Source organism: Cyprinus carpio, chromosome B18 (assembly GCF_018340385.1).
Source record: "Cyprinus carpio isolate SPL01 chromosome B18, ASM1834038v1, whole genome shotgun sequence".
Classification (NCBI taxonomy): domain Eukaryota; kingdom Metazoa; phylum Chordata; class Actinopteri; order Cypriniformes; family Cyprinidae; genus Cyprinus; species Cyprinus carpio.
This window is the reverse complement of record NC_056614.1, coordinates 26,027,403-26,041,535: the sequence shown is the minus strand read 5'-3', so window position 1 is coordinate 26,041,535 and position 14,133 is coordinate 26,027,403. Positions and strand designations below refer to the sequence as shown.

Genomic DNA, 14,133 nt, shown 5'->3' with positions numbered 1-14,133 from the left:
GACAGACAGAAAGAGAGACAGACAGACGGACAGAGACAGACAGACAGGTAAGACAGACAGAAAGAGAGACAGACGGACAGAGACCGGAGACAGACGTGATAGTGCTGGTGTTGAGGAGGTTTTTGCTGGATTTATTGTCTTAACCCTGAAGCACAGTCAGACCTGGAGGAGGAGACATCTGTTTATTTGTCAGACTGTCTCTTCATTCTGAGCTTGAAAACCTAAGGAAAGGGAATGTTTATGTTTACGTGTTCATCATCAGATTTACCAGCTCTCTGTTTAACAGACCTGTGAACTGTACAAGATGAAAACAAGACACTTCCTCAACACTCTTCAGTGATTCATCACAGCACATGAAGTACTTTAGATCTGAAATCTTATAAGTATAAATATGCAGATGAGGAATTCTTTAATTAAATATACACTAATTCACACACATCTGCAGAGAATTCTGAACTTGTGTTTGATTTTGTCATCATATCAGAGTTAAAGGTTTATCCAGAGGGGATTTTGGATTTCTCTTTTTATCACTCCAGAAATCAGAAAATACTGTCAACAGACAGAAAGCAAACAAACACGCTGACACTCAAACAGCAGAAGCACACACCACATCTACAAAACCATACACTAATTCTCAGACTTTGACTCGGTTTTCAATTTCATAAAACACTTTCTGCAAAACACAACACAAAAATCTAACAGGAAGTAATATTATGGCAAAGCTGTTTGCAGCAAATGTTTGCTTTTGAGATGTGTTTGTGATGTTTTGAATCCAGTGCTTCGTTTTGCAAGAGATGTGAAGCATTTTGTGTGTGCAATTCTTGGATTTGTGTATAAAGTTTGGAAAAAAAATGAAGGAAAAGTTTTGAAAATGTAAGCAGTTGAAAAAAAACTGTATGAGAACATGTTTAATAAACAAATATTATACAAGTTTAATATTTATTCAAATTTGTTCATATTTATATTTTATGCATTCACTTTCATGCTAAAAAGTCTAAGATCGTGTGAGGATCTGTCCTCTGATGTCACATCTGCACCTGCGCAGGTAAACTCTGAGATCAAACAGGAAGTGAGTAAAAACACAAGCCTCAGGAAGTTATGTATATCATGTTAACTATGTTGAATGTGTTAAACACTATATAGTGGAGTAAGGAGGACGCTGTCCAGAGTTTCTGCAGGGACTTTCCTGGACATTTTTAGCAGCTCCACACTGAATCTTCCGCAGCACAGCGAGTCAGATCCTCACATCTCTGTACAGAAAACACACAGACTGCTGGGCTCCAGATAAAGCAGTAAACAATATTTGTTTAAAGGAATCTTCATTGTGAGGACTATCTGACTACTATGATTTGTTACATGCATTTTCTTTTTCTTTTTTTATTTTGAGGATAAAATAATTAATTCCTAGTAAAAAAGGAATATTTTTAAAATACATTTGAAGCATAGTATAGTATCTATAAACATATTTACTGACAGATAACTCCAGACTTACTGATATAAAAATTATAATTAAACTGTACTGGGCATATTACTTGTGCACAATGCCCTTTTCTAAATATTAAGTCTAAAATGTGTTTTAATGTCACTTTTGATGAGAATTGTATGATCTTTGAATAATATCAGACTTTAAATGCAAAATATTAATAAGAATACTTGCAATAATTCCACTTTAGCACAATCAGATATACAAAGTATATCTTTAATAGGACTTCCGCACAATTAAAGTGCATTAAGTACAAAATTAATTATCCACTTTAGCTCATAATTAAGTTTATTTTGTGCATACATTTTCCTGACAAATAGAAATAAGTGTTTATATATAATGCATAATAAAAGTAGTTTTAATGCATTAAATATGCACCTTATAAAGCATTGTATGACTTATTAATATTTGTAGCAAGTTACAATTCTTTGTTATTCAATACCTTTAGAAAGTATAATGCATTAAAACATGACAAAATATTTAAAAAGCATTTTAACTTTGGTTAGAGTTATTTATGAAAAGATGAAATGCATAACAATGTAAATTATGAATGCCTTTATAATGCATTATACATAAAGGCTTTGAGGAAAGTAAAGAAAGTGATTTGTTAGACAACTGGATCTGATGAATCACGAACACAAGGACACTGTATGACCTACATTATATTTCTGTGTCCGCGGTAAATAAAGTGTTATGTGAATGTGGTCAGTGGGTTTGGGATTGGTGTTTTCGCTCTATTTTGGGTTTATGAACAGCACATTCTTCAGACACTCATCTCAGCAGCTTCACAATGACTGAAGAAACCGTGGTTTAGCTGACCTTCACCTCAGACAAAGCTTTAAGAACTCAGAATCCATTCATTTTATTCAATGATGTAACGTTTAACGCAATTATATTATTAAAACACCAACTAATGTTGTGAAAAGTGGATGTTTTACATGTCTAAAGCATATAAAGTGAATAAACTCGTCTTCATCAGCTCAGCTTTTCACAGAAACGATGAGAAACCATAAAAAGCTTGATTTGTTCGGTTTCACTCGAGCTCATCTCTCTTCGGTGCGAGTCGAACTGATTCCTCGGGTTCAGTGACTCTTAGAGAAACTGAATCAGTTCATTTCATCACAGGATCATATTTGGGCTCATTTCCAGTCGCGGTGACTGTCAGACGTCTGAAAGTGAGTTTAATTGAGTGACCTGTAGATCTGAGCTGCTCGAGCCGTGATCTGATTCAGACACTTCAGTCCGATTCAAAAGAAACCGGTTCAAAAGAATGATTCGTTCATGAACCGGACGTCGCTCCGGACCGTTTGCCCGAGGCTCTGGATTACAGTAATAATGCTTTTTTTGTAAATAATGTTTCTGTTGTCACAGATTCATCGTGTGTTGCCTGATGTGAGTTTTTGACTCTCAAAGTGAAGGCAGCCATTGACTTGTGTTTAATAATCACCAAAGACCCTGGTTTCAGCCATGAAAATCTTCTTCCTGTTCTACTGAAGAACAAAAGTCACCCACATCTCTGCTTGATCTGAGGAAGAGTAAATAACAGCAAATGTTTCATTTTTTTTGTGAACTTTAAGATCACAGGGCCTGAAGCTGATCATCTTCTTGAAGGAGATGTTCTTCTGAGGTTAATCAGCTCCTCTCATCAGCGTTACGTAAGACGTCTGAGGCGTGAGATAACAGCAGCTATCCAGTCTCCGGGTGACGCAGTAAGGACTGTATTTAGCTGCGAGCATCTGCAGAGGATGTGTTTAAGAAAAGAAATATGACGGAAACCATAATGACAGGTCTGCTCTCGCTGACCCACATAAACACACGGTCTCCCAAAACAGTCCCAGCCTCCGAATGTGGAGTACACAGAGAATGTGATCGGTTTCTGCTTCCCTGACTCACTGTGTATGAAATATATGCCAGTGTTTGATGAGGATTGGTATACAGTCATATATGAGTGCATGGTCTATTTTGACTCTTTCATGATGCATCTGGTCAACATTTGCATTTATTATATATGAACATCTGCAGTGAAGAAGCAGAGGCTTGGAATGACTTTAATTTTAGCATGAATGAACCCTTTACTGATCAGTCTTCCTCTATTTCTATCAGGAACAGTGGTTCAGGGAAACAACAACAACAACAAACGTGTCACAGGAGCTTCATTTTATTTGCTTGTGCTTGTAGCATGCTCAGAACATCCTGATGTTGATACAGACGCAGCCTTATAACAGCTGGGTAAGCAATAAATACAGATGATATAAAAACAACAGCGCTGCCAGACGCTGTCGGGCCGGAGTAAAACACAGGAGGTGATGCGAAGCTGCTTCCTCCCGAAGCCGATCAGCAGATCTGCAACAGACAGCACACGGTCAGAAACACGACGGAGAACCAACACACTGGACATCAGACGGACGCACGCTCGCACACCTTTGTTCAGGGCAGATTGTTCTGGATGCTGTTGAGAATGTTTCCGTACACGATGTTGTACAGCTGTTCCTTGGACATGGTTCCATCTAGCTGCACTGCAACACAAACACGAGCAGAGTCTCAGACACTCTCAGCAGCACAGGCCGGAAACTTACTTTTAAGAGGAATGCATACTGCGTTACTCCCTAAAAAAAGTAACTAATCGTCTTACTTGGAACAGCTCAAGCTCAATTCTTTTTGGTTGAATTGATAAAATGGGATTAAATAAATAAAAGTTATCCGTGTTATTTAATTAGTGCAGGTTTGTATCATATCCTGAGTTTGTATTTGACTGTTTTTGTGCAGGTGAGATGATAAACACATGTTCATATTTAGTCTAAATCTACAGTGAGATCATGTTCACACACAACGCCCTTGTGTTTACTCCTGAGTTCTGTCACCATGGCAACACCCGAGCTGTCACTCAAGACATGGAAACAAAGTAACTGGCTTTACCTTTTTGAAAAAGTAACTCTTATATTTTCTTGTAAATTAATAAGTAATGCCTAACTTTACTAGTTAACTGAAAAAAGTAACCCGAGTACATAACTTGTGTTTATGGTAATGCACGAACTTTCAACGAGATTCAACGCTTACCGACATCAAATCCTGAGTCGTTCCATGATTTTAGTGTGTGTTTGACATACATGGGCCAGACGTGTCCGTCGAACAGACCGGGGGGGTCCGGCACGGAATATAGTTTCCTTGAAACTGAAACACAGAGAGAGAGAGAGAGAGGGAGTGAGAGAGAGGGGAGAGAGAGAGGGGGTGAGGTGGTGGGTTGGGGTTTAATCTGTACTTTAGTAGCTGCTTGAGTAGCTCACCTCCTCCTCTTTTTGCACTCTTCGTATGGAATGGAAAATAAAGTATCGTTGGTTCAACACATCGATCAAAGGTCTGCGCAAGAGACAACAATGTTCAGTAAAAGCATCAGTTTGATTCGTCAAGTGAGATTAAGAGATTCATTCTAAAACACAGATTCATCCAGTAATGAAACAAGTCAAGAATATATGGAATGAGTGTGAGTCATTGAATCATTCATTCAAACCACTTAGTCATCATTTTATTAAAAATCTATGTATTTAATATTTTAAATACATATTTATTGAAATATTTAATTCATTCAAATTAAATAGGCTGCAGCAATTATTATTATTATAAATTTTTTTTACATCATTTTTAGTTCAGAATCATGAGAGCATCGTGATCATGATTTAAGCAAAAAAAAAAAAAAATCGTGATTCTCAATTTATCCAGAATCGTGCAGCTCTAGTTACAATGTGTTCTATTAAATTTAAATTCACTCATATTAAAAATATTAGGCTTTACTTTCCAGCAATGAAACAGAGTAAAGATCTTTGCACACCGAGTCTGAAACTCTCCTTTGAAATTTTTGCACGTTAAAAAATAACTTTGTGTCAATCACGTTTACACACTGCCTCCGAAACTTTCATCCGTCATAAAAAATCCAGACCAGGTTCGATTTTCTGAGTTTCTGTATCCGTAACAAGCATTTTGATAGGAAAGGATGACGAATATGAACATTTCTGACTCTGTGTGCAAGGAGCTTAAGTAAATAAATAAATTAGCATGATAATATTGTGTATCGGCGATCTCGCGGCGCTCACCCGTAGGTGTAGAGCAGAAACCCCTCCACGATCAGGATGTGAACGCCTCCGTCCTCGTCCTGATCGCGCGGAAGGATCTCCGAGTCCAGCGAGTTGTTGACGCCGTGGGATCGTTCGAACTTGACGGGGTTCTGCTGCCAGGCGAGGATGGTGCTCATCATGGCGTCCATGTCCAGAGCGCTGATGACTGCGGAGGGACACACGCACAAACTGAGCGCGAGCACGCAGCAGCGCGGATCCCCAGACATGAATAAACACACGCACCAACCCCTGGAGAGGAGCCCGGCTTACCATCGTACTGCTTAAAGCCATCTTCATCAACTTCAATCTCATCTTGGGGCTGAAACATACACCAGTGAGACGCACTCCAGAACACTGACCCTCCCACCGCCTCGCCCTCAACATCTGACCCACCTGATCTCTGAGTGTGACCAGTGATCACACATTTCTGATTATACTGACCTTGAAGAAGTCATCCTGGTGGACCACGCAGCAGTTGGGCAGGTTCTTGATCAGCCGGTCCGTCAGTGTGGTTTTGCCACCGTTCGTGACCCTGTGGGGCGGAAACACACGTGTTACGTTTTCATTTTAAACGTGCATCATGTTATTTAGGTGCCGATGACATATGAAGCGATTAGTACACCCAAAAATTAAAAATTCTGTACACATTTACTCACGATTGTGTTGACGGTAGCCACTGACTTCCGTAGCATGGGAGAAAATACTATGAAGTCAATGGCTACCTTCAACTTCGTTCTTTAAATGACTTCTATTGTTTTCAGCAGAAGAAATAAACTTGTACATGTTCGGAACGACTCGAGGGAGAGTCAACAGCTGGTTTTGCATCCAAAGTTGTGAATTTAAACGCGCAAGATTGGAATGTCGCATAAAACATTCGCGAATAAGCGAAGTGTTTCCATCCAACGAGTCAAGAAGAACAAAATCGTCACTTCCTGATGAACTAAATATCACAAAGAACACTGGGAGAAGCCACAGTATAACGAATTATATTTATTTTGTGAAATGGAAATGGTGCTTTAGTCGCATGTGTTTAATGCGATACCGATAAAGTTTAATTCTAATCTTTGAATGGAAACATAGGTATTGACAGAATCTGAATTTTTGGGTGAACTGTACCTTTAACTGCACATTACACGCTCACAATGGAAGAAACGCGTGGTAAACAAAGCAATAAACTTTCCGCGGTAAGATGTTACCATGGTAACCGTGTCTTCCGCCAAAATATCGGTTTATTACATAATAGTCACTAAGTATTCTTCAAAAAAAAAAAAAATCTGTTTAAACATTCCCGCCTAAACCCCCTCCCGCCGTTAGAAAAAATCGCTCTAACCGTCATTCTGACCGTTACAGTTTTGAATTATTGTTACAATGGTGATTTTCTTCCCCTTTCAAAATGTGAGAGCAGCACGCGGCCTGCACGCGCTCCACTCGCGCGCCACTCACCCTCCGATCCCGATGATGAACTTCATCCTCAAACTGAGTCAGACGCGCGTCGATGAGCGAAAAGTCGTTGATTACACCACTCACGGATCGGTGACCGTACGAAGGAACGCGTGAAAAGAGAAGGTTGAAGGAAACGTCAGCTGCTCGACTCCTCCATGACGCTGAATGAAAGCTGGACGATGGCGCTTCCTCGCGATCTTCCACCAAAGAGAGACTCGTGCGCTCGCTGCTGCTGAGACACTACCCGCCGCCGCGCGCTGATTGGCTATATAAACACAGCAGGCCAGCGGAGACCGCGCCAGCCAATCAGAGCGCAGGATCTTTAGAAGCTCCGCCCCTGCGTGGGCCGGTCGAATGGTATTTTGTATTGTGTGGTTCATGACGTTCCTTTGCGGTTCAAGCGTGGAACTTTTTTACTATATGTTACTAAAATTATTATCAATCTCCTGATTATATTTGTTAAGTTTCATATTCATCGTTGTAAGTTCAGCAATCAATCATAAACCTCTTTTTCTGTAGTATTTAAGGATATTTAGCCTGTATAAGCTTCATGAAGGAGAGTACAAACAAAAAAACTGTAAATTAATTTAAGTTATTGAGATTTAGCATTGTTGCATTTACTAGATTTATTTGTATTTATCTGATGGTTTTATATATATATATATATATATATATATATATTGGTTTATTCTCTTCGTAGTTTGTAATGTGTTTTGTTGTTCAAGCATCAATAAATAAAAATTAGATCTCATGAATATCGTTTTTCTAGTTTTTAAATATTTTATACTTATTTTCTCTTAGATTTCTTCTGAAACAGACCTTTGTATTTGTATATTGTGTTCTCAATAAATAAAAAAAAAATTTAAAAAGTAAAAAAAGAAAGAAATAAAAGTTATTAATGAATAAGTATAAGTTTAAATATAAGGTTTTAACATAAGTAGATTTCTCCTGATATCTTCTGTAAAGTGTGTTCAGCTTTATTTAATAATCATAACTTAACTTCACCCGAATCATCCTTATATAACTATTATTATCCATATACTCATATATAATGTTGTTTTCTCAGTGTTTATGTCTCTGAGAGACAGACACTGTACTGATATTTCCTTCAGAGCGGGTTTTAAAGTGTTTTCGAGCAGGGCGTGATGTTCTGGAGGAGCTCAGGGTTTTTCCATCTCTGATGCGTTTACTCCTTACAGACTCCTCACACACACACACACACACACACACACACACAGATACACACAGATATACACACACACACACACACACACACACACAGATACACACAGATATACACACACACACACACACACACACACACACACACACACACAGATACACACACACACACACACACACACACACACACACACACACACTCACACACACACACACACACACACACACACACAGATACACACACACACACACATACACACACACACACACACACACACACACACAGATACATACACACACGCACGACACACACACACACACACACACACACTCTCTCTCTCTCACACACACACACACACACACACTCTCTCTCTCTCACACACAAACACACACACACACTCTCTCTCTCTCACACACACACACGTAGCCTATTTTATACAATCAGATATAAAAATAAGGGGAAATGAAACTTTTGTTATTTATCTATTGTCAGAGAGATCGCTGTCGAAAGGAGTTTGTGGAAATATATAATAAATAATAAAACAGGTAATTGCAAAATATTGTTAAAGACATTGACTTGAAGTGTGTTTTCTGTAAATGAGAGTTCTCTCCATTTATTTTATGATTGTATTTATACAGAATTATTTTGAAGTGATTTTTATTTTTATTTTATTTATTTTTTGTTAAACAAAGTACAAATATTGAATTGCAACTCAAATAAAAGGATGTTTTATTTTTATTGACTTAAAAATTTGATATGTTGTGAATTTACTCATTATATATGGAAAATCCTTTATTCACAAATGTAAATGGGAAGTGAAAAAATTATAATTTTACTAATTAAAGAAACGAGAAATAACAAATAAAAAATAAAAAAGGAAGTGCTGTAAGCTGTTGTGCTGCTGAAAGAGATCGTGACACCATTGAATGATCGCCCCCTGGTGGAGCAGACGCGCTTTCACACCAGGCACAGTCCTCTGGAGGTCATATAAACTCGGACGGGTTTTTATTGTTTGAGTTAGTTAAAGTGAAAGTGCTTTAAATAAGATTTGAGGTTAACGAGGCGCACGCGATACACGGAACCTACACAGAACTACAAGTCCCGAGATGCACTGCGGCGGAAGAAGGCGGAGCCACTATCGGCTTTCTGACAGACGGACACTTTCAGGAAGTGCTCGAGGTAAGGCTCCACATCTTTCCTTTATTTACACATTTATCTCAAAAAATATTTATTGTTCGCGCGAGCTGTTATGAAAGCTAGTTTTTTCGACTCCAGGTTTGATCTCGTTTCTCAGGCTGTGCTGTACGAGAGCTTGTTAGACTGCTAGCATGCTAGTCTGTGGCTGAGGTTTCCTGCTGCGCCTCTCTGTTTATTAATATTAGATGAATATAAATGCTTCATGCAATATTTAACAGTTTTTAACGTGTGTAACAGCTGTAAACTGTCATAGTTACATTCCTCCATCACACAAGCTCGACTCTGCGGCGAGGAGATCAGATTTAATCACGATTAATCGAGTATTTCATGAAGTTTGATGGTTTTGATGATGATGCTGCAGTGTCAGAAATGACCTTTAACCTTTATTAAACCACTTGTTTTTCTCCAGATATTAATGTAATGTTTTAGTCACGGAAATTATGGACGACACTGATGTTAATTAACCCGAAATCATTAATAAATCTAACTAACTAGGTCTAGAATAGAGCCGACAGGCTTAAACAAGTTCATTTCTGCCCAGAAACCCTTCACTTCTGATTCCTTCACAAGGTTTTATTTTACTTTCATGTTCTTTATAATGTACAGGCTCCTATTAAACGATTAAAGTGTATCTGAGACACTATATATTATACATTTAAATATAAATAAATTCAATAACATAGTTAAAATGAATTTAAATACATGCATACGAGGTTTAAATATGATTTGAATGCATGCATTTATGTTTATTGGACAAAAGCAGTGCTGTTTTCTGTCGATTCAAATAATGAAAATATACGAGAAGAGATTAAACGGTGTGTGACGGTGTTTAGGAGGATCCTGCCTGACGTGTGTGTGTGTGTTCAGACGCTGAAATCAGCTTCCGGCAGAGAACAGAGCGCACAGCGCACAGGAAGAGAGCAGCGAGAGACGGAGGAAGTGGCTGCAGAAGAGCATGACAGAGTTCTGGGTGTGTTTCAGCTGCTGCGTCGCTGAACAGCCGCAACCCGTGAGTCTCTCACACACACACACACGCTCGGATGATGATGATGATGAAGAGTGTGCGGGGACTCAGGTCTGTGTGTGTTGTGTTGAATGTGGCGTGTGCTTCACCGTCCCTCTCTCTCTCTCTCTCTCTCTCTGCGTGTGTGAATTGCAGAAGCGGAGGCGGAGGATAGATCGCTCGATGATCGGAGAACCCACAAACTTCGTTCACATGACACACGTGGGCTCTGGAGACATGGGAACGGGCCCGGGAGCGGTGCGTAACCTTACACCTCATCACTCAGCTTTCACAGCAGCGTCACAGAAAACCGAAGTCTCTACAGTAACATTATATTTAGTAACCGCTCATCTGTTGATGTCCATTCGGCAGAAGTGTACAGTAAAATCAAGCAGTTACTGTAGTTAATGATTATATGGTGTGTACTACATCAGACTCTCGCTGAATCCATAACTCAGAACAACAACACTATTGTGTAAATGGATGAAGCCTGTTTTTCAGTTTTTAGATCTAACATCATTATTTTTGTGCTGCTTACGTAATGAGTCTTTAGAGGAATTGTGCAGTTTTTGTAGTTTAATTTAAAATTAAATGAAAATGAAAAATGCAACAACCCTTCATCTGTGTTAAACATCACTGCATACTTAATAAATATAATAAAAATGATCAAATTTGATTTATATATTATTGTTTATATTTTGTAACTTTTTTTGTCTTTGGGGTACTTTGAAATCTTTTTTATATTATCTTTTATAGTTCCTTATTGATTAGCGTTTTGTGTATCTGTTCTCCTGGTGAGTTCAGCTGATTAGATTCTGATCGATCGATCGGTCGTTGTGTTTGGGGAGGTTTGTGTGTCGTTACACAAGCAGCGTTTGCATGATGACGAATGCATCGCTCTGCACTCGATTTGTTTGTGTGCAGAGCAGATTTGAGTAAGAAATGAAGCTGATGAGGTGTGTGTGCGTGAGTGCGTGCGTGTGTGTGTGTGTGTGTGTGTGTGTGTGTGTGCGTGCGTGTGGCGCAGGTGAACTCGGTGCAGGCGCAGATGAAGTCTAAAGGGTGGTTACGGGAACGGCACAGCGGAGAGCGTCCAGGGCTGATCAGGTGACCGTCCGCCTTCATCAACACTGTGATAACTGACCAGAGGTCCACAAGGGCCTTAGCTTTAGACTGATCACACTTCGTCAACATTTAAGGACATAAAATATTATTTGACTACTTTTTCTTAAAAAAAAATACAGTCTATAAAGCAGAAATGTGAGGTTTAACGATTAAATATATATATACACACACATTTGTCAAAACCTGTTTTTTTTCTCACAATTAGTTAAAGATATAAAATGTCTTAAATATCTTAAATGATAAAGAAAGGTCTTAATTATATTAAATCGAATGTGATTTTCATGCGCGTCTCTTCAGTAAAGACGCTCCTGTAATTAGTAGTATATCTCCAGCACGTGCGTTCAGATCAGGGTTGCCAGGTTTTCACAACAAATCCTGCCCAGTTGCTTCTCAAAACTAGTCCAATCGTGTTTCCAGGAGGTTCCCCGATAAAAATTGCATCCCGGGGTTAAAAAATGTGTTTTTTTGGCATGGTTGCCTTGGTAATATTCTCATTTTAGGGGCTAAATATCACGTTATTGGTATTGGGGTTGCTTCAACCCGCGGACATGAAAAACAACCGCAGACTTGGCAACACTGGTTGGCATTTACTACACAGAGCCGTAGTCCACCGACAAGCTACACAGAATCGAGAAAGAATTGCCTGCGATTTTAAAATTGATTTATAAAACTCCACACGTCCACCTCCGGCCTGTCGTACTTCTTACCCTGAAAGAGCTCGGGGGCAGCGTAAGGGGGGCTGCCGCAGAACGTGTCCAGCTTATTCCCCACCATGAACTCGTTACTGAAGCCGAAGTCCGCTATCTTAATGTTCATATCAGCATCTAGCAGCAGGTTTTCAGCATGGAGAAACACACAGATCACTTTTAGCTTCTTTTTCATCTTGTTTGCATTTTCCATACATGTTATTACACATATGCACTTGAATACAGTCATATATGCCATATCTGTTTTTGCAAAAAAAAAACAAAAAAAAAAAGAAAACAACTATAACTTCTTACCTTCAAGTCTCGGTGGACAATGTGTTTTTGGTGACAATACTGCACAGCTGACACAATCTGTACCAAAAATACAAATCAGATCATTTGTCAGGCTTGAAATTAAATAAAAATAAATCTATTCAATCAGTTGTTTTACCTTTTATACTAATAACTTTATTAAAACATTGTTTTGATAAACATGGCAAAACATTATAATGTCAATCTTGCAGAAGGATCCTCAAATGTTTTAAAGAGGCTTTAAGGTGAAGCCTTTTTTTTGTTATTTATTTATTTTTCTTTAAATGTGCAAAGACAACCTAAAGTGATTTGTGGGTTGTATTATTTTGTGTAGATTGTTTTTGAATTACGGCTCTGTGTAGTAAATGCCGCTTCACCTGAACCAGTGTTGCCAAGTCTGCAGTTGTTTTTCATGTCCATGGGTTAAAGCGACCCCAATACTAATAACGTGATATTTAGCCCCTAAAATGTGAATATTACCAGGGCAACCCTGCCAATAACGTGTATTTTTATCGCCCGGAACGAAACGCGATTGGACTAGTTTTGAGAAGCAACTGGGCAGGATTTGTTGTGAAAACCTGGCAACCCTGATCTGAACGCAGGTGCTGGAGATATACTACTAATCACAGGAGCGCCTTCACTGATGAGATGTGCATGAAAATCACAATCAATATATATATATATAATTATTTTTTTTTCCAAATCAATGTGAATCTTATATTTTTTTTAGGCTGAAATGTGAGGTTTATTATATATATTGTCAAAACCTGTGTTTGAGCTGTAAAGCTGTTTAAATGATGGTTTTACAGTCATTTTATGGTTCAATGTTACACTGCTGTTCCCAGCTCATGTGATGTTTTGAATGTGCGGGTCTCAGAGCATTGAGATTAATTGAAAGCTCCAGCAGATGTGGTGCTGCTGTACTGTTCTTCTGCTTTGAGGGTGTGTTTCCGCTCGTGACGAGTGATCAATCAGATCAGAGTTCATGCTGTGCTCTGATGGTGTTCTGAGCAGCTGGTGGATCAGATCTTCAGGTGTTCTGATGCTGTTGTTCTGTGTCCTGCAGACGCTGTGAGTCCGTCTGAAGCACAGATCACGTCACCGCCGGCCCACGGGTGTACATACTTCTGTAATGAAAGCACTGCTGTTCTTCTACTGCTTCATCCATTGTCCTGTACAAAACGTCCTCAGCGGTAGAGCTTGATCTGAATGTCTGTCAAATGCATGATTGTTTATATGAGGATCAATATTCTGATTAGGTTTCTCCCACGGATCTGTATTTATTTCATGGTTTAATGATGGCTGTGCCACATGAGATACACAGATACACAAATTCAGACGCTTCAGAGCTGTCATTGGGTCTGTAGTAACTGCTTTTGGTTACGTTTTGTAACTTTCCAATATTCTCTGGAAAATGGAATCTCTTTTTTTTTAAATCTTTTAAATGTGCTGTGTTTGAGGTAAACTTGAAATGTGCATCTCACTGTAATATTTGTGCAATGCTCGTACAGGATGCACTGAGAGGAAAGTATTTTTGTACAAATTGTGTTCATTTTCATTCTGATGCCTGAATAAAAATTTCAACCTTGTAA

At 38.8% G+C, this 14,133-nt stretch overlaps 1 protein-coding gene and 2 long non-coding RNA genes across 3 annotated transcripts; 1 reads left to right on the top strand and 2 right to left on the bottom strand.

Moving 5' to 3' along the window:
- Positions 1–3,625: 3,625 nt before the first annotated feature.
- Positions 3,626–4,528, bottom strand: LOC122140483. The gene is made up of 2 exons (XR_006157163.1): positions 3,905–4,528; positions 3,626–3,826 (listed from the first exon to the last, which is right to left on the bottom strand). It is a non-coding gene; the product is annotated as an uncharacterized LOC122140483 (long non-coding RNA).
- A 215-nt stretch (positions 4,529–4,743) lies between these two features.
- On the bottom strand, positions 4,744–7,280 carry LOC122140360 (nicotinamide riboside kinase 2-like). Its single transcript, XM_042743632.1, has 5 exons — positions 7,036–7,280; positions 6,034–6,124; positions 5,863–5,911; positions 5,572–5,758; positions 4,744–4,840 (listed from the first exon to the last, which is right to left on the bottom strand). Exons 1-5 carry the CDS (start codon positions 7,059–7,061, stop codon positions 4,744–4,746), a joined length of 450 nt encoding a protein of 149 aa, XP_042599566.1. The 5' UTR covers positions 7,062–7,280.
- Positions 7,281–10,280: 3,000 nt separating this feature from the next.
- LOC122140482 lies at positions 10,281–14,133 on the top strand. The gene is made up of 4 exons (XR_006157162.1): positions 10,281–10,424; positions 10,575–10,676; positions 11,446–11,525; positions 13,608–14,133. It is a non-coding gene; the product is annotated as an uncharacterized LOC122140482 (long non-coding RNA).